Source organism: Hyperolius riggenbachi, chromosome 7, assembly GCF_040937935.1.
Source record: "Hyperolius riggenbachi isolate aHypRig1 chromosome 7, aHypRig1.pri, whole genome shotgun sequence".
Lineage (NCBI taxonomy): Eukaryota > Metazoa > Chordata > Amphibia > Anura > Hyperoliidae > Hyperolius > Hyperolius riggenbachi.
Genome location: NC_090652.1, coordinates 16,940,030 through 16,966,274, shown reverse-complemented (window position 1 = coordinate 16,966,274; position 26,245 = coordinate 16,940,030). Strand labels below are relative to the sequence as shown.

The window sequence follows — 26,245 nt, the reverse complement described above, 5'->3', positions numbered from 1 at the left end:
TTCACCTATTTCTTTTCAAGGGGAATATTTAATTACTACCATTCTTGCACTGTTAATGGCACAGGCCTCAAATCTGCTACAGTTGGTCACTGGATAACTGGGGTTCAAATTCAGAAAAGGGGGTGGAGCCACAAACAGCCAATCAGATTTTTTCATTTCAATGCAAATTATTGATACCAAAGACCGCAAAGCTCACAAACTTGGTCAGTGAGTGTTTGTGTGTTAGGGTTAGAAAAAGTATGCGGAGCCAACACCAACCAAATACATAACCGGGCAACCAGCTAGTAAATAATATAGTTACATCACAGGCCAGCATCCGTTGTGAACTGTGACTGTCATCAATAATAGTTAGTTACTGACTGTGTACAGGCCACAGGCCAGCATCTGTTGTGATCTGTGACAGACAGTCATCTGCCCGACCCTATTGATTGATTGCGTCCGACCGTGTGTGACCGACTTTAATTGTCACTCACTGTCTGCCGCACGACTTAGTTATTGTGTAGTACGCTAGGGATTTATTAGTTACCTGTGTACTACTATACCCATTCAGTTAATTTCTACTGTTAGTCTGTGAGTTTATTAGCTTCTGTACTGTGTAATAAATAATAGTTACATCACAGGCCAGCATCCGTTGTGACCTGTGACTGTCATCTGCCCGACCCTATTGATTTATTGCCTCCGACCGTGTATGACCGACTTTAATTGTCACCCACTGTCTGGCACACAACTTACTTAATGTGTAGTACACTAGGGATTTATTAGTTACCTGCGTACTACTACTACTACCCGTTCAGTTAATTTTTTCTACTGTTAGTCTGTGATTTTATTAGCTTCTGTACTGTGTAATAAATAAAAATTACTTCCCAGGCCAGCAGCCGTTGTGACCTGCGACTCATCTGCCGACCCTATTGATTGCGTCTGACCGTGTGTGATTGACTTTAATTGTCACTGTCCGTCACACGAGTTAGTACTGTAGACCACACTACTGCTGTTAGTAGTACTATTACTATTTAATACTACTATTTAAATAAAAATAATAATAAAAAAACTTTCCATTTTTTGTTGTCACTCAACACCAGTCACCACCAGTCACCACCAACCCAGACTTTATTAAAGTTCACACCCTTTCCCGCCCTTTTCTACACATTTCTTTTTACTGTATTTGTATATTATTGCACAATGACTGACAGAGGTAGAGGGCGAAGCACCACCAGGAGAGGCAGCGCCATTGCAGCAGCCACTGCCAGCAGCAGCAGGTCTGTGATTGGTTCGCCACCAGCCACTGACCACAGAGTTGTGGAGGAGGGAGCAGAGGCGCAACAGCAGTGAGTTGCGACTATCTTTGAGATGGGTCGTCGCCCCCGGCCCATTCTGGAGAGTGAGGTGCAGGCTGTGGTGGAAAAGATGGCGGAGCAGCAAGCCACCGTTTCCAGCCAGGCCTCCAGCACCAGCGAGACCAGTGCCACCACCACCAGCACTCCGGTCCGCAGCAGGCCTCCACCACCACTTGAGGTCACGGTGACCCGATTGACCAGCCTGCCCTCACTTAGCTCGCTCTTGACCCCAGGGACTGGGAGTGTTTACAGGGATGTTTTGGAGCAGTTTGAGGTTGACATGATGGGGCCATGCAATGAGGAGGAGGAGTTTGAGGTGGAGCAGTTTGTTGTTGGCGCTGAGGTGGAGGGGCGTGATGCAGGGGATGTTGAGGTAGAGGAGTTGGTTGAGGTGGGCTCACAGGAGATGTTTGGGGATGATGATGATGATGACGTGCTGGATCCTTCCTATGTGCCACCAGTACCACCAGCACAGTTGGTTGAAGGCAGCTCGTCATCGGAGGCGTCTTTGGCGCAGAGGCGCGGCAGCAGCAAGGTGGCCAGCACAGGGCGTGGAAGGCAGGAGCCACAGCCTGCTGCTTCAGCCGCTACAACCACCCGCAGCAAACCTCCAACCAAAAAAGGCACAATCCTCCAAGGGCACCAAAAAAACCACAGCCCTCAAGCTCAAAGAGCAAGTTGAAGTCCCCAGTCTGGCGGTACTTCACCAAGTGCCCAGTGGATGCGACCTGTGCAATTGGCAACAGTTGCAGTGTCAGTCTCAGCAAAGGTCGCGATCTCCTCAAGTTGAGTACCTCGTGCCTGCAGACCCACTTAGAGAACAAACATTTGAGGAATATAGTGAGTATATGAAGCTGAAGGACAGTTGCGCAGGCAGTGGTCAGAGCCAGACAGCCACTGCACAGATTTCAGCAGCAGCATCCCACCCTCCTGCGCATCCAGCAACAGGAGCACAGCAGCAGCAGCAACTCACTGTTCCCCCCCAGGCAGCCAGTCCTCAGTGGCCTCATCAGCTCCCTCCACAGTGGCCTCCTCATCCTCCCGTGCAGGCAAACGCAGCCAGACCCTGCTCAGTGAGTCATTCCCCGGTGTGACCAAGGTGCTGCCTCCCGCCCACAGGCACATCCGGGTGCTGAACGGGTTGCTTGCCCGGGCCATGTGCTCCCAGCTCCTGCCATATTCCTTTGTGCTGGATGGGCGTGACATGAGAGCGCTGCTGCAGTTTGGGATCCCGGAGTGGCAAGTCCCCAGCCGCCACTACTTCTCCCGCACGGCTATCCCAGCACTGCACCATTTTGCAACGGCGAATGTGGTCCGCGCGCTCGATCACGCCGTGAGAGTGCAGATTCTTGTCACCATGGATTCATGGAGCAGCCGTTTTGGGACAGACTGCTATCTGTCCTTTACGGCCCACTGGGTCAGCCTGGTGGAAAACCCGAGTGAGGAAGCAGCAGGTCCACCCTCGGGCGTATCAGCGGCAGCAGTTGCCCACTATGTGGTGCCACCGTGCGGGGTCAGGGAAGAAGCAGCAGCTACCGCCGCCAAGCGATCCCATCTGAACAGCAGCGTGAAGGCCCGCCACTGCCAAGCACTGCTGGGGAGGAAAAGCCTGGGGAAGAACAGCTTGACGGCAAGCAATGTTCTCCACTACCTGAAGGAGCAGGAGAAGACGTGGCTGACCCCCAGAGGCCTCCGAGTCGGATTGGTGCTGTCCGACAATGCCGCCAACCTGCTGGCTGCCATCAGCAGGGGACACTTGACCCACGTCCCCAGCTTGGCCCACGTCCTCAACCGGGTTGTGCAGAAGTTCTTGCGCACCTACCAGGGGATGGAGGAGCTGTTGGAATTGGCGCGGAAAATTGTGTGCACTTTCCGCCGCTCATCTGCTGCCGCAGCAAACCTGGCAGGGATCCAGCAGCGCGAGGGCCTGCCACGACACCGCCTTGTCATCGATGTGCCAACTCGCTGGAACTCCACCCTGGCGATGTTGGAGCGGCAGGTTGAGCAGAGGAGGGCTGTCAACTGCCACATCATCGAGGGCACTCTCGCCGGCACCACCAAACTACAGCTCCTCTCCAACGCACAGTGGTTGCAGATGCAGCAGGTCTGCTGGGTGTTGGCTCCCTTCCTGCAGGGAACCAACCTGGTCAGCGAGGAATGGGCATCCCTCTGCCAGTGGGTGCCCTTTGTTTGTCTGCTGGACAGGGCACCATGGAGTACTGGGTGGAGCGCTTGCACATCTGAAGTGAGCTGGCGCAGTACGCCCTGGCAGTATTGGCTTGCCTCCCTTACAACGTGCTGTCCAAGAGGTGCTTCAGTGCGGCCGGTGGCGTGGTCACCGAGAAGCGCTCTCGTCTGTCCCCAGAGGGCATGGACAGGCTCACATTCCTTAAGATAAACCAGGCCTGGATTGAAGGCACGTTCCTGGCACCTGTTGTCGGCGAGAGGAGGACATGAAGTGCCTGGGAATTATTCTTTGACATCAACCCTGGGTCCTGATAATTTGACCTGGTTTTTCTTTAGTTGCTGTGGTACTAACGCTAAGTACCATGGCCCGTGACATGCCTGCTGCTGCCACACGTCACTCCTCCTGCTGCTGCATTTATTTATTTATGAATGTATTTATGTATTTATTGTATTTATAAAGCGCCAACATATTACACCGTGCTGATTTTCATCCTCCTGCTGTCTGTGTTCCCACCGCCAGGGTCCACAGAGTTATGTGCTGCTGCCATGCCACTACAATAGCTATATACTGTTGAAAAAAAATTTCTAAGGTGTCTGGGTTGAAAACTGTGCTGTCCCAGTTGTGCATTGGACACAATGTGGGCTCCACGACTGCTGTCCAGAACCTCCTGATCTTGGTGTCTTTATTTACAGCCACGGTACCAACGCCAAGTACCATGGCCCCGTTACATTTCCTGCTGCCACACGTCACTCCTCCTCCTGCTTCTGCTATATTTATCCTCCTGCTGTCTGTGTTCCCACCGCCAGGGTCCACACAATACATTGCCTGCTGCCATTCGTCACTCCTCTTCCTCCTGCTGAATTTATCCTCCTGCCTGTCTGTGTTCCCACTGCCAGGGTCCACAGAGTTATGCACTGCTGCCATGTGCCACTAGCTATTATGCCACTACAATAGCTATATACTGTTGAAAAAAAATTCTGAGGTGTCTGGGTTGAAAACTGTGCTGTCCCAGTTGTGCATTGGACACAATGTGGGCTCCACGACTGCTGTCCGGAACCTCCTGATCTTGGTGTCTTTATTTACAGCCGTGGTACCAACGCTAAGTACCATGGCCCTGTTACATTGCCTGACGGTGAAGAAGAATAAACAAGAAATGCAGAAAAAAAGTTTTCCATCACATTTTTTTTTAATTACACCTATTTAAATGTGATTTCCCTTAAAAAAAATGCATCCGAATTCGCGAACACAATTTTTTTCCCGAATTTTGCTACCGAACACGAACCGAATTCGAATCGAATTCAGTGATCGCGATCGAATTCGAATCTGAAATTGACCCGAACCCGAATTTTGGTACATTGGAGCATCACTGGTAACAATATGTGTGTGAAATTAAGCAGCAAGTACAGATGTCCATGGTAGAGGTGAGTGAAAACGGCTCTGACATTATTGCAAAACGCTTGTTGAATTTACCATCGCATATCTCCAAACTTTTTGGGGTAAGAAACTTTTTTGGGAAACTGTCTTTGTCTGATACAGCTCCTGGCCGGTGTCTGTCCCCCCATACACATACCCCCCATACACATGTACTGCCTGATCTCAGGATCTGCAATATGAACGCTGCTGCAATATGTTATCCTTGCTTTGTTTGTAGCCAGATGTTGTGCTAATTTAGGGTCTATGGACTCATTTGATATGGACTGATGTGTTATATGCCTGGCTATCTACATGAGTTGTCACTGCAATCTACTGAAAAAATATTCCAAATAATACAAGTTTTTTCAGATTTGCTGTTTATATTTTGCTGGTCTTTGCAACACAATGCTTGAAGAGTCAGCTTGTGCTCCGGCGGACGCACCGCTGCACCTGCTACTGGGGTCAGTTGTGTGACCAGTCCTTGGTAAGTTTCTCAAATGGGCCAACTTTACACATAAATAGCAAAGCCTCTATGCATGTTAGATTGACTAAATCTGCTAGATATGTTTATTAGCAGGCGTCCTGCTTATTCATTCTCCACATATAGCATATGAATTGATTATTGATTGGAATATTGATGTGACATTCTGTTTATTTATTCACAATGTATGGCATATGAATTGTGTATTGATTAGTATTATGTGTATATATGGAATACTGATGTGTCGTTATGAATTGCATTGTTTGGTTGTTGGGCACTAGTCACTTCCTCACCGGGGGGGCAGTTGTCCCTGTATTTCCCGCCCCCAACATTAATTTACAAATTTCTTGGACCAAATCACTGCAATGTTTACACATATATCCCGTCTTGTCTTAAAAAGTGATTTTTAGGTATACCAGTACATCCAAATTGCTACATTGCAGTAGCTCCTATCCTGGTGTATGCTCTATTGTTCTACAGAGCAGTATAGCCCAATACTGCCTACTCCAACCCCCATCATTTTCCCAGCCCTGTGCCCCCCTGCTCCCCTTCCCTCTGGTTTTTATTTTATTGTCTTGCCAATATGTTTAAAGCAGATCCGAGATGAAAAACTAACTATAACAAGTAACTTGTCTATATATCTTATCTAAAGTTAAGATAGTTTACAAAGCAAATCTAGCTGCAAACAGCTTCAATAGAATATGATTATTTCTTCCTGTGATGCAATGACAGCAGCCATGTTGTTTGTAAACATTACACACAGGCAAGCTTATCTGCATCTTCAGCACTCAGCCTGTGGAAAAAACCTAATCCCCCTCCTCCTACCTCCTCCCCTCTGCCTCTGAAATCTCTGGCTAGTAATACCTCCTGCCCAGACTGAGATCCCATGAGCTCTTGCTACTGTCTGAAAATGCCAAGGCTCTCTGAAAGGCTGTGGGCGAGGCTTGTTTAGTTTATAGGGAATTAGAGTAATAAAACAAAAACAAAAAAGTATTTGTCTTGAGGAATGCCCTATAAACAATAGGAAACGAACACAATTATGCAATGAGTAAAAGTTCATCTAGGATCCACTTTAACAAAAATATTTTATAATTTTGCAAATTGGTGCACAGGGGTGCTGCTAAGGCTTTTATTGCTCCAAGCAGCACAGTTTGTGGCGCTTCCCTGCTTCCTAAGTCAGAGGCTCCTTGTCCCATAGTAACAGGTAGCAGGTGTCCCCACCACCCCTAAAGGGCATTGGAATCAGAAGGGGTATGTAGCTTCCTGCTGCCTCCCCACCCCCAACACTCACAGGCCTGCAGATCAGTGGTGATCCAAAGAGAGGAGCGCAGTGCACAGTAACCATGCAGGACACATCCAATGCAGGAAGTGAGCAATGACCTCACTTCCACATCCAATGTGTACTCCCTGGTCGCTACGCTGCCCTCCCCTCCCCTCATGTTGCACTGATCTGTGGTCTGTGTTTCAGCGGTGGCCATACAAGTCACAGACAGGGCAGCCCCTGCTGTGGGTGAGGCCCCAAGCAGCTGCTTGGACAATCGCCAAGCTGCACCCCTGCTGGTGCAACATATTTGGGGGAGGGGATTTGCCCCTTGTTCATGAGCTTGTAAAATGGTGCTTTCCAACCTCCTTTTAGAAAGGGGGAGGGGCTTTCTCACCACCTCTTCACATCCTACCCCCCAGTCGTACGGATCCTGTGAGTTTATATTCTTCGGGGTGGAGAGACCCCACACTGGAGGGCTCCAGATTCCTCAGAGAAGTGATTGTGGCTTCCACATCTGCAGCTAGAGGAAAGCCTGGGTCATAACAGATCATACAGAGGATGCTGAGCAGTGTGTGTGCTGTATACCTACACAAGACAACATCCCATCCCCCCCCTTTGGTGTCGTCCTTCACAGTGTGGCCATACTGAAGGCCATACCGCTGCTTCCGGTTCCTGTAATTCAGCTTTGCAGTGCGGGTAGTGTGATGGTCGGCAATGGCATCTGGTGTTTTGTGGTAGAATCTTGTGGCGTGGATGGAGGTGCAGGGAAGGGAGGTCACCCTGTTGGGATGGGGACAAGCCTGTGTCTTCATGTCCCTTTCACCCTCTGCTCCACCCAGCGGAGGTCTCCTGGCTGCCCACAGGCTGCTCTGACATCAACCCACAACTACATATCTGACAGGAGGTGCTGGGGGGAGGGGCATATTATATAACAAGCAATCTTAATCAGGCTGTCAGCTGCCTCTGCATAAATACAGGGACTGTCTGTACTCTTCTGTTATAAACAGGACTTCCTAGTGACTGCAGTAACTAACCAACAGCTCATCAGCGTGATACCGTACCTGGGCAATCCTACACTAGCTGGCAGCATGCCTATGTACTATGCCCAGAGCTTGCAGCTCCACACCAACCTCCTGTCATGGCCTCACTGGCATTAGTTGTGTATGATGCAGTGGAGGGTGGCTGGGAAATGTACCGGGTGAGACGGCGGAGGAACGGAGCGGCCGGGGAGGACGGCGATGGAGCCCAAGGCCTGCATGGGGCTGGAGGAAGTCTCAGGTAAGTATAAAAGGTAGTACATGTATCTGTACATACACCGCTCAGCCACCATACCTTCCGAGGGGAGCCAGGTCCCAGCAGCCAACACTCATATCCAACATTCCTTCACAGAAGACCGCTCTGCTCACCAAGGATGCACTTAAATTGTCTTTATTGATAAAAGCAGAACATCAAGGAATAGATAACATGTGCCAGACAGAAATGAGCTCTCAGTCACAGCCTTAATTACACTCAACAGATGTGTGCTTAAAGTGGATCTTAAAGGTGCAAGCTGAATAAGAACAAAAAATCTACTTACCCATGGATTTAACTCTGCACAGGACAGAAGGAAAACAGAGAGAAATATACCCTGTATGTATTTAGAGAGTTTAGCCTGTCTCATTCACCCTCATCTGGGACTAATCATAAGTGTAATTTATTAAGCTGGCTTTTTAAAATTTCAGCTGGCTGCCTCTTCAAAATAGCGAATTTACAAACAAAGGATATTAACCCTATTTCTGCTTCCATGAAAGCAGGAAATAGAAACACTGCAGATTCATTGCAGAATTTGTATGAACTGTAAAAAAAGAAATGAAAAAAAAGTTTTTGTGCTCTTGTTTATGTTTAGAGCAGAGAGGAAGATCTCAGTTCAGATCCTCTTTGTATAGTAGTGTGATGTCCCTCCGCCAGGCAATGCAAATGACAGTCTAAAGGGGAAGACAACCTCACATAGAGTAACAGACATGATGATGTAGTAAGAACAGGATAAGAGCATCTTCCATGAGGAAATATGCTTAATTACAACCATAAAACATTTATTTTTCTAAACGTAGCCAAGTTTATTGAAGAAGTAAGGCAAATACACATTAGTGAGAGAGAACAACAAAGTGTCAGATGATACATTAGAGGCCTGGAATAGGCACATCAGGATACATACAGTATAAACGTGAAGCAATTGGCCTACTTTTAGATATATACAGTATATAAATAAAAACTATAAAACAATCAAAAACATTAACAGTTGCTTTAGAGCAGTAATAGGCAAACTGGCTCTCCAGCTGTTAAAGAGACTCTGAAGCGAGTCTAAATTATCTTTTTTAACTTTTATTCATTTTAAGCAGTATAATCCCTGCTAAACCGCTGCTATCCCGCGGCTAAACGAGAGGTTTATACCACCCAAATCCCCTCTCCTGTGTCCGGGGAGCGCTTCCTCATAGAGGCAGAGCTATGAGCTGCAGCTCCGCCTCTTCGCGCGTCAATCCCTGCTGATCGTCGCCCCTCTCAGTCTTCCTTCACTGAGAGGGGCGGGGAGAGGCAGAGATCTGCCGGCAGATTGATGCGCTTGGAGGCAGAGCTGCAGCTCATAGCTCTGCCTCCATGGGCAGCAAAATCCATGACCAAGAAAGTTGTGGATTTTGCAGAGGGGATTCGGGGATATAAACCCCTCGTTTTTCCGCAGGATAGCGGCAATTTAGCAGGGATTATACTGCTTCAAATGAATACAAGTTTAAAAAGAGAATTTAGACTCACTTCAGAGTCTCTTTAAAGCAGCCCATACACTCAGACGATTTTCTGGCCGACCGATTGATCCCGATCGATCGATCGGTTGCAAATCGGTTGGCCAATCGACCGATCGATGGCCGATTTCGATCGATTTCGATGGATTTCCATCGAACTTGCAGGGTGGAAAATTTAGGTCGATCTGATGAGATTGCTTATCAGTTTGCATTGGCCTTAATATAAATCTGATGGCAAAAAAATGCCATCAGATCGAATTTCAATAGATTTCAAACTGAAATCTATTGGAATTCTATCCTGGTAAAAAATGTTCTAAAAACGCATCAGATAGATCATCAGATGCATTTCTTATCTATCTGCTGCCAATCTGACGAGTGTATGGGCACCTTAAGGAACTACAAGACCCGCAATGCATTTGCTTTATGAATCATGACTGTGTCTGTCAGACTCCTGCAATGCATTATGGGACTTGTAGTTCCTTAACAGCTGAAGAGCCAAGTTTGCCCATCACTGCCTTAGAGGATACAAAATAGCCACCAGTAATATGAAGGAGCTTGGACGTCAGCTGGAGATTAATAACAGTGATGGGTACTCAGTATAGGGGATATATTATAACTTAGTGTGTGGGGAATTTATCCAGGTACAGCAGATTTGGTCACATTAGATTGGGTACCTCTGCGGTGATATACTGCCTTGTGGAGGGGAAGCATCCGATTCACAGACCTGACCCACTCAGTGCACGATGGCGCTGTGGTAAGTCTCCAACACTTGGTGAGGAGTTAGCGAGCTATGTGAAGCATCTCTATAGCAAATTGTATCAGGAATTTTCCAGTAAAGAATTCAAGAAATATATAAAGGAGGCACATCTTTTGGAGCAGCCCATATAGTCATTGAGGAAATAGATGACTAGTGTCCAATATGTAATAACCTGAGGACAGGTCCACATCATGTGTAAAAAGCATTTGGGGCAGTTATGCAGCATGCCAGAGCCTTCTGTCATGCCACTCCTACATTATGGAACTCCTTACCTCAGCAGTTCAGGACAGCTCCATCTCTGGATGTGTTTAAATCCAGACTGAAAACCCACCTGTTCAGTTTGGCAATGTCAGAAATATAATTTTATCCTCAGTGTTAATACTTCATCCCATTACCAATTACTGAATCTGAGCGAGCCTAAGTGCTTTGAGTCCTATGGGAGAAAAGGAGCTATAAAAAGTTATTGTTACATTTGGATAGGTGTACCAGAGTACTGTAGGCTCGGTGTATAACGTATAAGCACAGTAGCCTATCAGGTGTGTAGGGAGCAACCTTAGTCACTTCAGTGTCACATCCCACTCATCCTCTGAGATATCCCCTCCATCCCTCTCCCAGGCCGTCCGGCGGGAGGCAGCACAGGGGCTGGCTGAGGGTGGCATTATCATATTATATAGAGCTGAAATAAGCTGCTTAGATGGTGGACCCTGAATAGGAGTCATATTGGTAGGGAAGTTCTCACACTGGGTATACATTGCATGTCTGAGCTGCAGATATTTATAAAAGATCTTATGGTGCAGGTCTAATTCAGATGCAAGTTATGTAAAAGATTTAAAGACTGAGTCACCATACAAAAAAAGGTGTTCAGTCCTTCAGGGAATCCTGTACTCCTGTGGAAAGTGCAGTCAGCTTTGTGTGCCGCCTGCATGGATCCACAGGGGTACGGAACAGATCTGGGCCACATGCAATTCACTTTTTCTCCTTGTTCTCCTAGGTAATATTTTCACAACTTGCAAATAAAATGCTTTTTAAACCACCAACAAGCAAACAAATACTCAAAATAATTTTGACAGTACTTTTTTTTTTTTTACTTAAAGGAATACTATCGATTCACGTATTTTTTTCATTTGACACAGGAATTGTTTGGGAAGTGCTGCTAGGTACTGGTGTATACATTTTAGTAGCAACTTCTTTGTTTACTGTTAGCAAAATACTTTCAAAGTTTACTGACGCCAAAACTGACGGCTGACTGAGCCATGAGGAGAGGGGAAATTCCCCTCACACTTCATCAGTTAACTCTATGTGTAGCTCTGTGTGTGACAGAGAGAGAGAGCTCCCAACAGCTGCAGCTCCTGTGTCCTGTGTGTCTGACTGACCTGTCTGAAGAGAGCAGAGGGAATGTAACGAATTGTCACAGCTTTTCATACTGTTTTTGCTTTCAGAGTTTGATATGTTTGATATTTGCTTTCTGTAGTCTGATATGCAACTCTGGCTGTGCATTGAAGCAGACACCCCTTCTGCAATTGATTTGTCCCAATATAGCTAAATCCTACCCTCAATAAATTACAGCTTTTGCCTCTGATATTTAACATGAACAGTAGGAAAATGTTTACACAGCTACTTAGACATTATTTGCACACTGTCATTTTAGAACACTTGGGTATCGATAGTATTCCTTTAATTTTGGTTTTAAATAGAAGATTAAAAATTCTCTCCGAGGAGAAAACTAAGGAGAAAAAGTGAATAGCATATGGGCCATTTGCTCTATTCTAAATTACAGATTAACTTTAACACTTGCAATGGAATAAATAGAAAGTGAACACAACCAATTCCTAATTAGGCTCCAGGCTTAGTACTACATGTAGCCATGTTTATCCCATCATCTCAGTTCAGGGACTTTAATGTTTTACAAACCAATGTGCTGAGTGCTGCCAGGTACGTCTAGCAAGAAATAAAAGAAACATGGGAAAAATAAACACTGACAAGCAAAACATTTCCCACACTCAGTGCAGTAATAGAGCTTCTCTCCAGTGATGTGAGAGGGATAAGCGGAACTGAACAAGCCTGTTATTGGCTGCTGCACTCCACTCTCCATCCTCCCTACTTTTGGCTATGCTGGGTAGATGGAGAGCAGTATGCTGCGGCCAGTTCAGCCTCACTAAAGGTGAAGTTATGTTTCACTGACTCTTACTTACCACCTGTGTGAGATTTCTCATGTCTGAGAAGCTGTGATTTATATGCAAAACATTTCCCACACTCAGCACATGAATAGGGCTTCTCTCCAGTGTGAGATCTCTCATGTCTGACAAGGTCTGATTTCTGTATAAAACATTTCCCACACTCAGCACACGAATAGGACTTCTCTCCAGTGTGAGATCTCCTATGAATGACAAGGTCTGATTTATATATAAAACATTTCCTACACTCAGCACATGAATAAGGCTTCTCACCAGTATGAAATCTCTCATGGGTGACAAGCACTGATTTTTGTGCAAAACATTTCCCACACTCAGCACATGAATATGGCTTCTCTCCAGTGTGAGATCTCCCATGTCTGACAAGGTTTGATTTTCGTGCAAAACATTTCCCACACTCAGTACATAAATATGGCTTCTCTCCAGTGTGAGATCTCCTATGAATGACAAAGTCTGATTTATGTACATAACATTTCCCACACTCAGCACATAAATATGGCTTTTCACCAGTGTGAGATCTCTCATGACTGACAAGGTGTGATTTCCGAACAAAACATTTCCCACACTCAGCACATGAAAAGGGCTTCTCTCCAGTGTGAGATCTCTCATGGATGGCAAGGTATGATTTCTGTACAAAACATTTTCCACACTCAACACATGAATAGGGATTATCTCCAGTGTGGTATCTCTCATGAATGACAAGTTCTGATTTCCGTACAAAACGTTTCCCACACTCAGCACATGAATAGGGCTTCTCTCCAGTGTGAAATCTCTCATGACTGACAAGGTCTGATTTCTGTACAAAACATTTCCCACACTCAGCACATGAATTGGGCTTCTCTCCAGTGTGAGTTATTTTGTGTATGAGAAGACTTGATTTATTCACAAAACATTTCCCACATATGGAACAGGAATGAGACCCTCCAGCAGGGGGAGAGCTGTGCTGGGTATGAGGCCCCTCAGGATTATACAGGTGAGGAGAGTCTGGGGGAATATTTGGGGTAACCAGGATATCTGCAGGAGACTCTTGTCCAGTGACATCATCATCCGTTGTACAGTCTGTGGATAGAGAGAGACGAGTCTCTGAGAGGTTCCTGATGCCGGGACTCTGTGCTGCAAATAGAGAAACATCATCACTTCCTGTTAGAGAATTCTGAGGGGAGGAATAATTATCATTAGGGATGGTCAGTGAGCTGCTGATAATTCCAAGTTGAGGCAAAGTTTGTGCAGACTGGAAATGGACCAGATGCAGCAGCTGCATATCTCTCAGTGTTCTCCCCAGAAATATTTTCTAGCCGGGTGGCATGAAAAAGTAAGGTAATGCTGAACGGAGGGGGAGGGTCACACTGGGTGGGGAGGGGATCACACTGGGTGGGGAGGGGATCACACTGGGTGGGGAGAGGTCGGCATCACGCTGGGTGCTGGTGGTGAGGAGGATCACACTGGGTGGGGAGGGTCACACTGGGTGGGGAGAGGTCGGTATCACACTGGGTGGGGTGGGAGAGGATCACACTGGGTGGGGAGACGTCGGCATCACGCTGGGTGCTGGTGGGGAGGGAGAGGGTGACACTGGGGGCTGGTGGTGGGGAGGAGGGGGGGGGTGGGAGTGCTTCTTTGCTCGCTGTCGTTCAGCAAAGCTCTGGAAATTCCCTGAAAAGCACCTCAGTGTGAATGGGCCCTTAGTGCTATAGCCTCATCATCACATATATGACCAGACATCGTTAACCACTCCCTGTATGCAATGTATGTGACTCCTGCTGGACATACGTTAGGAGCAGAAGAGTGCTGACTAACAGCTGATCACACAGGCAGGGGGCAGAGTGCTGACTAACAGCTGATCACACAGGCAGGGGGCAGAGTGCTGACTAACAGCTGATCACACAGGCAGGGGGCAGAGTGGTGACTAAAAGCTGATCACACAGGCAGGGGGCAGAGTGCTGACTAAAAGCTGATCACACAGGCAGGGAGCAGAGTGCTGACTAACAGCTGATCACACAGGCAGGGGGCAGAGTGGTGACTAACAGCTGATCACACAGGCAGGGGGCAGAGTGCTGACTAACAGCTGATCACACAGGCAGGGGGCAGAGTAGTGACTAACAGCTGATCACACAGGCAGGGGGCAGAGTGCTGACTAACAGCTGATCACACAGGCAGGGGGCAGAGTGCTGACTAACAGCTGATCACACAGGCAGGGGGCAGAGTGCTGACTAACAGCTGATCACACAGGCAGGGGGCAGAGTGCTGACTAACAGCTGACCACACAGGCAGGGGGCAAAAGCTGATCACACAGGCAGGGGGCAGAGTGCAGACTAACAGCTTGTTTACACAGGCAGGGGGCAGAGTGCTGACTAACAGCTGATCACACAGGCAGGGGGCAGAGTGGTGACTAAAAGCTGATCACACAGGCAGGGGGCAGAGTGGTGACTAAAAGCTGATCACACAGGCAGGGGGCAGAGTGCTGACTAACAGCTGATCACACAGGCAGGGGGCAGAGTGGTGACTAACAGCTGATCACACAGGCAGGGGGCAGAGTGGTGAGAGCTCCAGAGAAGACTTTGCAAAAACCAAGCTAGATTATAGCACAGTGATTTGTGAGCATACAAGTGTTCTGGCTGTAGACGATGGACATATGTCTTTTTTCAACCTAAATAACTAACTGCTGAGACAAGACCGGCTAAACTTAGTGTAAAATGCTGAACTGAACTTATTGCCATTCATATGCCCATACTGAAAGCTGGATATCACAGTGATTTCATTGAAGAATTGGGGGTTAATTTAAACTACCAAAGGACATGTGCCAGTTTGTGATTAAGTGCAGGGGGAGGGGAAGGAGAGTGCAGGGGGAGGGGAAGGAGAGTGCAGGGGGAGGGGAAGGAGAGTGCAGGGGGAGGGGGAAGGAGAGTGCAGGGGGAGGGGAAGGAGAGTGCAGGGGGAGGGGAAGGAGAGTGCAGGGGGAGGGGAAGGAGAGTGCAGGGGGAGGGGATTAGGTGACTCACCAAAAGGAAAGCAATAGAACCGCATATTCTATTCTGTGCACGGCTGCAGCAAAGTTCCCGTGGACAAGCTTATCTCTCCCGCGGAATGCCTCCGCATTCTCTGATTGGTCCAATACTACCGAACACTGGCAATCCAGCGCAGGAGACTTGGGCACAGCCGGCGCCACCATAGACCGTAATAGGAATTACAGCTATAGCGGCGCACTGTCAGTAACTTCGGCGCCGTCAGAAGATGGAGCTGAAGTTACTTTTAGTTCCTTAACAGCTGGAGAGCCAAGTTTGCAGAGCACTGCCCTAGGCCATGGCCTGGGTGTAAATCCGGCCCTGGTGTAGTGAGTGGATAGTGAGTGAGCGAGAAGGTTAGCTGTAGTGTGTCAGAGAGATAGTCTGTTTTGGAGTGTAGTGAGTGATAGTGAGTGAACGTTAGTGTAGTGTTTTTATCTTTTTTTATTATTCAATTTTTTTCTTTCATTTTAAATTTATTTTATTTTAATTTTATTTTTATATATTTTGATTTTATTTTTATTTCTCTTTTATTCTTTTAATTTTAGTTTGTATTTTTCTTTTTTCTGTAATAAAAATCACAAACATTGGTTCACACGACAGCCAGGGGCCCCTGTCTCTCTCACTGGCTGGGGCCCCCAAACCACCATGCGATACACAGAGGGAAGTGTGGGTGGGCCCTGGACCTCTCACTCCCAGGGAATTCACCACCACTGCCTCTGAACTGAATGCTAATTGCAACACACACAACTTTGCTCACTCCCAGCTAAAGCAATTTCCTACCTTTGGTTTTTTTTTTTGTATTTAAGTCTAAATTTTTTTCTTTTTTCCTGCACCGTCTGCAACCTCTGTGGTGTGTCGTGAGCAGAGGGTAAGCACCGGGCATTATGTTCCACCTGAAGATCCCTCACATGGTACAGTGGGATTTATTAAAGAGAGGCAGGAATGCACAGGGCAGCAGTGGACAGAGTGCAGCAGGAGGAGAAGCAGCAGCAAGAGGCCCATCTCGTCTTCCTCTATCCATCACTCTGTGCATCATGTGCAGCCTGCCCAGTCCCACTGCACGCCAACCCCCTCTGCACACCAGGCTAGAAACAGCATCCAGACCTCATCAGCTGTCTCCTCCCCCCAGTTTGTCGCCCAGCACCAGGCCTCTCTCCCCAAAATGAATGCACGGAAGAGGCCTCTCACCCCAACTGACCCAACAGTGATCTGCAACAATGGGCTCCTGGCAAGATTGTTGGCCCAACAGCTCCTGCCCTATCAGCTGGTGGTAAGTGCCCCCTTCCGCCAGCTGATGTGCTGTTTGGTGCCACAATGGTGGATCCCCAGCCTCCATTATGTTACCAGGACTACCATCCCAGCCCACACCAGCATGTAGTGGAATGTGTATCCTGGTTGTTGGCCCATGCAGTCGGCGGCAGGGTGCACCTCACTACAGATGCCTGATGACCCTTTCACACTGGCACAGCGTGGTGTGACATTTTCACCGCAGCATACCGCTAGGGCAATGTTAGTCTATGGGGTCTTTCATACTGACGCGGTGCGGCACAATGCGATGGAAGTGACGTTTTGCCGCATACCTGATGCAAGTGCATACCAAAGTTACCGTGCGGCTCTTGCGGCAGACCGGAAGTCATGTAAGTCTATCGTAACGCACGTGTTTTTAAACTGCCCGCCACATTTTGACACGTTACAAATGCATGGAAGCATATTTAAGCAATACGATTCTGAGCACGTGATTGCTCCACCAGCAGGAAGTGAGTGTCACTTCCTGCTTGGCTGTCTGCCAGACAGGGACTACCGTGTACTAAAGCAGTAATCCCTGAAGGCGTGTTGTTGGTGGTGCGGCCCCCAGGGGGTCAAGGGGAGGCCAGTCTAACTCCCTTCCGCCCCCTCTTCTGTCCCAGGTAGTGTTGGGCGGAATGACCTGTAATTTATGGCTATCTGTAATGACAAGTCATAATTGCGGCCTACAGCACCGTAGTCATAATCCGTAATCCACCGCGGTTACAAATTCTGACTATGGGCTTGATTCACAAAAGAGTGCTTACTGTTAGAACGGTCATTTTCCGCGTGAATTTTCACATTGCATGCGATCGCGAATTTTCACGCGAAACAATAGTTTTCGCGCGTAAACTATCGATATCGTTTACGCACAAAAATTTGCGTTGTCGTTTCGCGCGAAAATTCGCGATCACGCGCAATGCGAAAATTCGCACAAAAACAGCCGTGCTAACAGTTAGCACTCTTTTGTGAATCAAGCCCTATGAGTGCAACACCAGTAATTACAAATGCAAGGTGTAATTACAACTTCGAGTCCATTACAGAAGTGCATTTTTTTTATCATAATGTCCCTAGCAACCAATAGGAATGAGCGGAGCTCTGGGCACACCCTTCCCTATATAAGGCGGATGCCATCTTGGATTATCTCCTTGCTGTTACTCAGTACTGTGTGAGAGGTTGTGCTGGAGAGAGCAGTGCTGTGTATTTGCATTTTGTGAATGATTTGTGCTCATTTGAGACTCACTGAACCTGTGATTGATAGTTTAGTGACTCAGTTAGAGAGCTAGCTTACTAACTGTTAGCTTTGTCATTCAGTTAGAGAGTTAGCTTATTGCACTAGTAAGAAGATTTGAATCAGGATGATGCCATCCCTACCCTCAAACTACCGCCCAATCTCCCTCCTCCCCTATGCTTCTAAACTCCTCGAACGCCTAGTCCACCAACGCATTACCCAATACATCAACACCAATACCCTACTTGACCCCCTACAGTCTGGATTCCGACCTGCACACTCAACTGAAACAGCCCTCGCCAAGGTGGTCAACGACTTTACCCTTGCCAAGGCAGTTATTCCATCCTGCTCCTCCTTGACCTCTCCGCAGCATTTGACACTGTTGACCACCCCCTCCTCCTCCAATCACTACAGTCCATGGGCATCCATGGTCTTGCCTAGGCCTGGATCTCCTCCTACCTATCCAATCGCTCCTTCACCCCTTCCTTCAATGGCTCCTCCTCAACCGCTGCCCCCCTCTCAGTTGGGGTCCCCCAGGGCTCTGTTCTAGGCCCCCTTCTTTTCTCCATATACACTTCCTCAATTGGCAAGCTTATCTCCTCCCTGGGCTTCAATTACCACCTTTATGCAGATGACACTCAGATTTACCTCCATACCCCCGATCTCTCATCCACCACCATAAACAAGGTCTCCTCGTGTCTCTCAGCAATTTCCTCCTGGATGTCAGCTAGGTTCCTGAAGCTTAACCTAGACAAAACTGAGCTCCTAATCTTTCCACCCCATGCTGCTGCACCCCTCCCAGATTTCCACCTCACAATCGACAACACAACCATTCACCCTTCCTCCCAGGCCCGCTGTCTGGGTGTCACCTTGGACTCTGAACTCTCCTTCATCCCACACATCAAAAACATCACCAGAGCCTGCAATTTCCATCTCCGTAATATCTCAAAGATCCGCCCCTTCTTAACCCCGGACACGACCAAACTGCTCATCCATGCCCTCATCATCTCCCGCCTTGATTACTGTAACTCCCTCCTTTCTGGCCTCCCCCTGAAACGCACTGCCCCCCTTCAATCAGTGATGAACGCGGCTGCAAGACTCATCCATTCTTCGCACCGCTCCGCATCCACATTTCCCCTTTGTGAATCTCTGCACTGGCTCCCTATCCGTTTCAGGATAACTTTAGAGATTCTATGCCTGGCGTATAAATCTTTGCACAAAACCTGCCCTACCTACATCTCGGAGCTTGTTCACAGGTATACACCAGGTCGCCCCCTCCGTTCCTCCAACGACCTTCGCCTCACCACCCCACGCATTTCACACTCCCATGCCCGCCTGCAGGATTTCTCAAGAGCTGCCCCCACCCTCTGGAATGCCCTTCCACCACCCATCAGACTTGCTCCCTCTTTCAACACATTCAAGCAAGCCCTCAAAGCCCACCTCTTTATGATGGCCTACCCACCTCCTACCACACAGTAACTCACTAAGGAATACTTAACAGCCCCACCTAGTGTTTCCACCCCACCCTTTAGATTGTAAACCTCTGGCAGGGTCCTCCACTCCCTAGTGTAATCTACAGGATCATGTACTCCTGTCCTATGACAGCCTATACTTGTACTACTGGGCCTACCTAACCAGCCCATATTGCATGATCATGTATCTTGTACAATTTGCATGTATAACTTTGCTCTTTGTTGTATAACCTTGTTATGTCTGTCATCCTTGTATCATTGTATATATTTATTGTCCAGAGCTGCGTAATATGTTGGCGCTTTATAAATACAATAAATAATAATAATAATTGGCTAACTTAGGATAAAAAGAGTAAGATTTTAGCTATAAAGCCTTCCTCAGATTCGACTCCTGTATTATTTATTCATTTGTATTAGTATTTATATAGTGCTGACATATTACTGTATGCGCTGTACAGAGTATATTGTCCATCAGAAGGGCTCACAATCTAGTCCCTACCATAGTCATATGTCTATGTATGTATCATGTAGTGCATGTATCATAGTCTAGGGCCAATGTTTAGGGAGAAGCCAATGAACTTATCTGTATGGTTTTGGGACGTATGAGGAAACAGGAGTGCCTGGGGAAAACCCATGCAGACACGGTGAGAACATACAAACTCCTTGCAGATGTTGACCTGGCTGGGATTTGAACCAGGGACCCAGCGCTGCAAGCTAAGAGCGCTAACCACTGCACCACCATGCTGCCCATTCTGTATACTGGCAACATGTAGAACACACAGCTTATATGCACTGGACATTAAAAGGAGATACAATTATCACTTACCAATGCTCATCCCAGTAAAAATGTCCTCTTCACTAGTCCTTATCATGCCACTCTCCTCCATAGACTGCTGATCCCTCCTGACATATGTTTCATCTTTTATTGTCCTCATTATGACACCTTCCTTCATAGACTGCTGATCACTCCTCACATATGTCTCTTCTTCTTCCTCTTTTATTGTCCTCATTATGACACCTTCCTCCATAGTCTGCTGATCCCTCCTCACATATGTTTCATCTTCTTCCTCTTTTATTGTCCTCATTATGACACCTTCCTCCATAGACTGCTGATCACTCCTCACATATGTCTCTTCTTCTTCCTCTTTTATTGTCCTCATTATGACACCTTCCTCCATAGTCTGCTGATCCCTCCTCACATATGTTTCATCTTCTTCCTCTTTTATTGTCCTCATTATGACACCTTCCTCCATAGACTGCTGATCACTCCTCACATATGTCTCTTCTTCTTCCTCTTTTATTGTCCTCATTATGACACCTTCCTCCATAGTCTGCTGATCCCTCCTCACATATGTTTCATCTTCTTCCTCTTTTATTGTCCTCATTATGACACCTTCCTCCATAGACTGCTGATCACTCCTCACATATGTCTCTTCTTCTTCCTCTTTTATTGTCCTCATTATGACACCTTCCTCCATAGTCTGCTGATCCCTCCTCACATATGTTTCATCTTCTTCCTCTTTTATTGTCCTCATTATGACACCTTCCTCCATAGACTGCTGATCAATCCCCACATATGTCTCTTCTTCTTCCTCTTTTATTGTCCTCATTATGACACCTTCCTCCATAGACTGCTGATCAATCCCCACATATGTCTCTTCTTCTTCCTCTTTTATTGTCCTCATTATGACACCCTCCTCCATAGACTGCTGATCAATCCCCACATATGTCTCTTCTTCTTCCTCTTTTATTGTCCTCATCATTCCACCCTCCTCCATAGAATGCTGATCACTCCTCACACATGTCTCTTCTTCTTCCTCTTTTATTGTCCTCATTATGACACCTTCCTCCATAGACTGCTGATCACTCCTCACACATGTCTCTTCTTCTTTAATTGTCCTCATCATTCCACTCTCCTTCAAAGACTGCTGATTGCTCCTCATATACATCTCTTCTTCTTCCTCTTTAATTGTCCTCATCATGTCACCCTCCTCCATAGACTGTTGATCACTCCTCACATACGTCTCTTGTTCTTTCAGCTCAGATCTAACTTATAAAAAGGATAACAAATTGCAGCAGTAAAATATTAGCACTAATAATCAGAGCACATAAAAGATCATACATAGCTATGGGGTTGATAATATCCCATAAGCTGTGGTATCTGCGCATTCAGCACCACAGTCCTCTCTCCCAGTGTGCCTTGCTCATCATCTGGTGCTTCTCTCCTCCTCTCCATGCACACATTCCTGGGAGGTTACAGCAGTGCCAGCAGCGGTAGATGGATGAGGATGTGAAGAGAGAACAGCTGGAGATATAGGAAGATAAGAGCTGAGGCCTGCAGCTAATTAGCTATGAATTATCATTACTTAGGGCTCTGGCAGCTGAGGAACTGGGCAGATGGGACTGCAGCTCCATATACTGACCCTACCTGTCCATCACCTACTAACCCCAAACCTTCCAAGCGCCATAGCAACAAATCTCCCAGCTGGGACAGTGCCAATACCAGGACAGAAGCAGCAGAGGCCACCCAACCACCCTCCAGCTGCAGCCTCCATCTTCTCTGCATGTCCTACCATCATCTTTGTGCAGACTCCAACCTCACCCACTTTGGGACACCCAACACCAGTGGCTCCTGACTGCACATTGGCGTCTTCTCATCAGAGATACAATGGATACGGTCATATGGTGCACCTGTCTCATCTGCTGAAAATGGACGCAATGCACAGATCCTGCTCCTTCAGCACCTCCCTCCCTGAGACCTCCACTGATCCACAACAACTCCATTGTACAACATTGTATTTATGACTGTTGCTATGAACAGCTGCTGGGAAATGCTATCAGGGAAAGTTTCCTCCTTCACAGGGAAGCGATACCGGCCTGCTTTCCATAACGGCTGGGATAAACATGAAACACCTCTGACAGTACAAGAAGTGAGGGAAATTCAGAGATAAGGTAACACAGAGAGTGTGCATACGTGTGAGGCACCAGCTGGAGGTGGGAGCTGCTCCACGAGGATCTTATGGGCTCAGTATTCCATGGCATACAAGATCAGCCAATCAGAGCTCTGCACTATTCACAGATTATATTATTCTCTATGTCTCCCTCCCTAAGGGGCAATTATGTAAACTAAACCCCCCATATAGATACTTTGTATCATTCTCAGGAATAAAGGCAGAATACCCTAACAATAAAACTACTCCCTGCAAGCTCTCTCCATAGAGATGCATGCTCCTGGATTCCTGCTCACACCCTTCATATTGCTAAACATTCACCCCTTTCCTCGGTATACAATTCAGACATCTCTCCACATTTAACTCCAGCCATTAATAACATAGCAATGAAGCTCAAGGAGTGGTCTGACTGCTGACTGGTCTGGTGGGTGACTTATATCTGGAAGACTTGGGAAACCATCATAAAGACATTAAGAGTCGCCAAGGAGTGTATAATACCGAGTTTAAAACAAATAATAGAAGAAAAAGGGGAAGTAGCTTACCTCAATAACAACAAATTCATATATATAAATATAATTGATTGTTAATAAGCACAGGCAACGCGTATTGTGGGTCTCTGCCCACTTCCTCAGGCCAAAAAAAGTGCTGAAGGATTTCAAAGGCCAGGTGCATCAAGTAGTCTCCCTCCCCAAGTTATCAAGGCAGATGTGCCCCCAGTATTAGGCAGCCCCCCTTCCCAGTATAGATAGCCACTATTAGGCAGCCCACCATCTCCATTAGAGATAGACGGATGCCAGATTAGATATCCTGATGAACCCCATGTATTAAGCAGTACCCCTAACCAGGTTAGATAGCCATATGTACACCAGTATTAGGCCTCCTCCCCTCGAATATAGGAAGATGTACTCCCAGTATTAGGATACCCCCATCCCAGGCTAGATAGCAAGACGTACCCTAAGTATCAACAGCCAAATATACCCTAAGCAGTCTCTCTTCTCAGGACAGGCAAGTGTGCCCCCAGACCCTTTCCCCAAGTCAGACAGGCAGCCTCCTCCCCAGTATAGGCAGATGTACCCCCAGTATTAGGTAATCTCCCAAACATGTAGAGCCGTAACTCTGAAGTGTTCGGGGAGGTGTGGGGGGGACAGGCACACCCTCAGGGCTGTACTCCCAGAGACTGGTGTCCCCTGAGCCTCTGCCCTGACGACTGCCCATTGGGTGATTGGGGGCAGAATAGGCTATACAGGGGTAAATGCCAGCACTGGAGGGATATGGCTATAGTCACTATATATATATCTTCTCTTGTCTCTGTGATGTGACTGAATTATTACTAGGAAGGTGAGATCCGACCCTTAATCTATGGTACATGTAGGGGGAGCAATAGAAAACTGGCAAACAAGTCACAGCAGTTATATATAAGTCTCATCAAGGGGGATGATCAGGATAGTGACAGGTGTACTATGTCCTCCTCTGTAACAAAGCATGCCCACCCCAAACCTCTGCTCTGCTCCATATATAACAGGATTCACACAATTACCTCTTCCAGCCGCGTGTTCTCTCACCTCCTGCAACTTCTCTTCCTGCATTTACATCACTTCCTGTCTTTGGATTAATCTCCTCCTTTCTGAGCGTTCCACGTGGGAGAGGTGAGTGCGACACCTTGTGGTGAATAAGCTAACTGCAAGCTCTGTTTGGGGCATCACCTGCAGTAAGCCTTTGAATACTATTTATTATTGTTTTTAAATGATGATGATTATTATTAATGACAGCACAACTCCCTTATCTTCATCACCTTCTATTATCATTACAAGAACATGTATGGCCGTTGAACATTACACAGGTTGAACATTCCCAATTTCATTGTATTTTGCTAAATCCACATAGCAGAAAACACACGCAAAATCAAACTCAGTAAAAGCCTATGGGCTGCATTCCAAATCACAGCTCTTTGCCTCTTTTTTGTACCATTTTAAAATCGTACGTGTTGGATCTTCCCACATAGTGCAGTTTTAATATAGTGCCTTCCTATGGAGAAACATGCATGTGTTTTGCATTATATATATATGTACATATATGCATAAATATCATACAATTTATTTTATTGTATTTATAAAGCACCAACATATTACGCAGCGCTGGACATTAGTTAAGGTTACAGACAATATTTAGGGGTGACCTACAGCAATAGGAGAATACAGGAATACATGCAAACCAGATCATGCAGCACAGTATGTGTACAAGGCAGATACGATCTAGGGGGGGCAAGCGGGTCTCTTGCCCCAGGCGCAGTTTGTTAAATTCTTAAAAAGGCGGCAAAATTTGGATGGGGAATGGCAGTTTAGGCGCCAAAACCTGACCTTGACCCAGGCGCAACTTGGTCTAGATCCGTCCCTGGTACAAGGTAATGCATAGTCACTGGATGGGTGCATGAAGAGTAGGTAAGTTGAGTTCACTCAGATCCATAGGATGGGTGTACATTGATGGAGGTGTGTAATCAGGTAGAGGACACAAGGAGGAGGACCCTGCCAAAGGCTAGAGGGAGGGGAAATGACACGAAAGGTAGGGGACAAGAGTTCAGTGTTCAGCAGTGGGTTTAGAGCACCAGTAAGGGGGGATAGGCCAGGGTGAAAAGGTGCGTTTTGAGGGCATTTCTAAAGATGTTGAAGGATAGTGCCACCCGAATGGAAGGAGGTAGGGAGTTCCATAGTGGTGGAGCAGCTCTTGAGAAGTCCTAGAGGCGTGCAAGGGACTGGGTGATGTGGGGGGTGGTCAGGTGAAGTTCATTGGAGGAGCAGAGTGAGCAGCTAGGTGTGAGTATGATCAGAAATGTAGGTGAGCCCCTGATGAGTCATAATTTATGACGAAACGCGTAGGGCGGAGCTAACAACCCACGTGACCGACAGCGAAGTATGCGGAGTGGATGACCGGACGAGCTCAGCGGACGTTGTGATCTGAAGTTGGATCGGTGTGAATGGCTACCCGGGAGCTAGCACCCACAGATCCGTCCATGCTTGTTTGTGATGAAGGAATTGTAAGTGCGGTTTTAATCTGTTTTATTAAACTGAGATGGTTTTACACTATGAAAGTCTCCTTTGAGTCATAATGCCATAGAAGATTGCGGAGATCCCCCAATACTTTTTCAATGTTACCTCCGGACATAGGAGGCCTATAGGGTGAGTGCGGGCACATAGGGGGAGTGGTCCAGCACGGAGTGAATATTGTGCCTGTCACCTTGCACTTATCATAGTGGAATCACTTCAGGGTGATGGTGGAGGCAAAAATTGATGATAGAAATACGCTATGTCACCTCTCCTTGCTTCCTTTATATATCCCTGTGATTGGTCATATGTGACAAGAGAAGAGGACTGTGTTTCCCTGACCGGTGAAGTTGCCTTGTGCGAAGGACTGAACTGTACTTTGAGGATTGCTGGGTGATATAGCCCCTCTTGTCATTATTATAGACTGAGAGCGCGTTCTACATTTTTATAAGAAATGTAGGTTGGGCAGGTTTTGTGGACAGATTAGTAGAGATGGCCCGAACATCAGATTTTGGGTTCGCAAATGTTGAACGCGAACATCCGCAAAAGTTTGAGTTCGCACGAACAGAGCAAACCGCCATAGACTTCAATGGGCAGGCAAATTTTTAAACCTACAAAGACTGTTTCTAGCCACAAAGTGATGGAAAACTTGTTTCAAGGGGTCTAACAGCTGGAGGGGGGCATGCCGGAGTGGGATACATGCCAAAAGCACCTCGGAAAATTATGTAGTTGACGCAGAGTAGGGTTATGAGGGCAGAAATCACATTACATTCCAGAATTGGAGTCATAGGGCCTGATTCAGTAAACGGTGCTAATCCAGTTAGCACGCCTAAAGGCTTTGGGCGTGCTAACTAGGGTGCTAAG

At 47.0% G+C, this 26,245-nt stretch overlaps 1 protein-coding gene across 2 annotated transcripts in view; it reads right to left on the bottom strand.

The window, feature by feature from the left end:
- The window catches only part of LOC137524111 (zinc finger protein 850-like), a 106,867-nt gene extending 82,948 nt beyond the window's left edge, over positions 1-23,919 (bottom strand). Inside the window, exons 1-3 of one of the 2 annotated variants that reach the window (XM_068243623.1) lie at positions 23,881-23,915; positions 20,219-21,438; positions 12,404-13,516 (exon numbers count right to left, since the gene is read on the bottom strand). In XM_068243623.1, coding sequence (XP_068099724.1) covers positions 12,404-13,516; positions 20,219-21,389 — 2,284 coding nt within the window. In that variant the 5' untranslated portion in view covers positions 21,390-21,438; positions 23,881-23,915. Of the gene's footprint in view, positions 1-12,403; positions 13,517-20,218; positions 21,439-23,880 lie in introns of both variants that reach the window. The other variant, XM_068243621.1, reaches the window with a different exon arrangement.
- Positions 23,920-26,245: the final 2,326 nt, after the last annotated feature.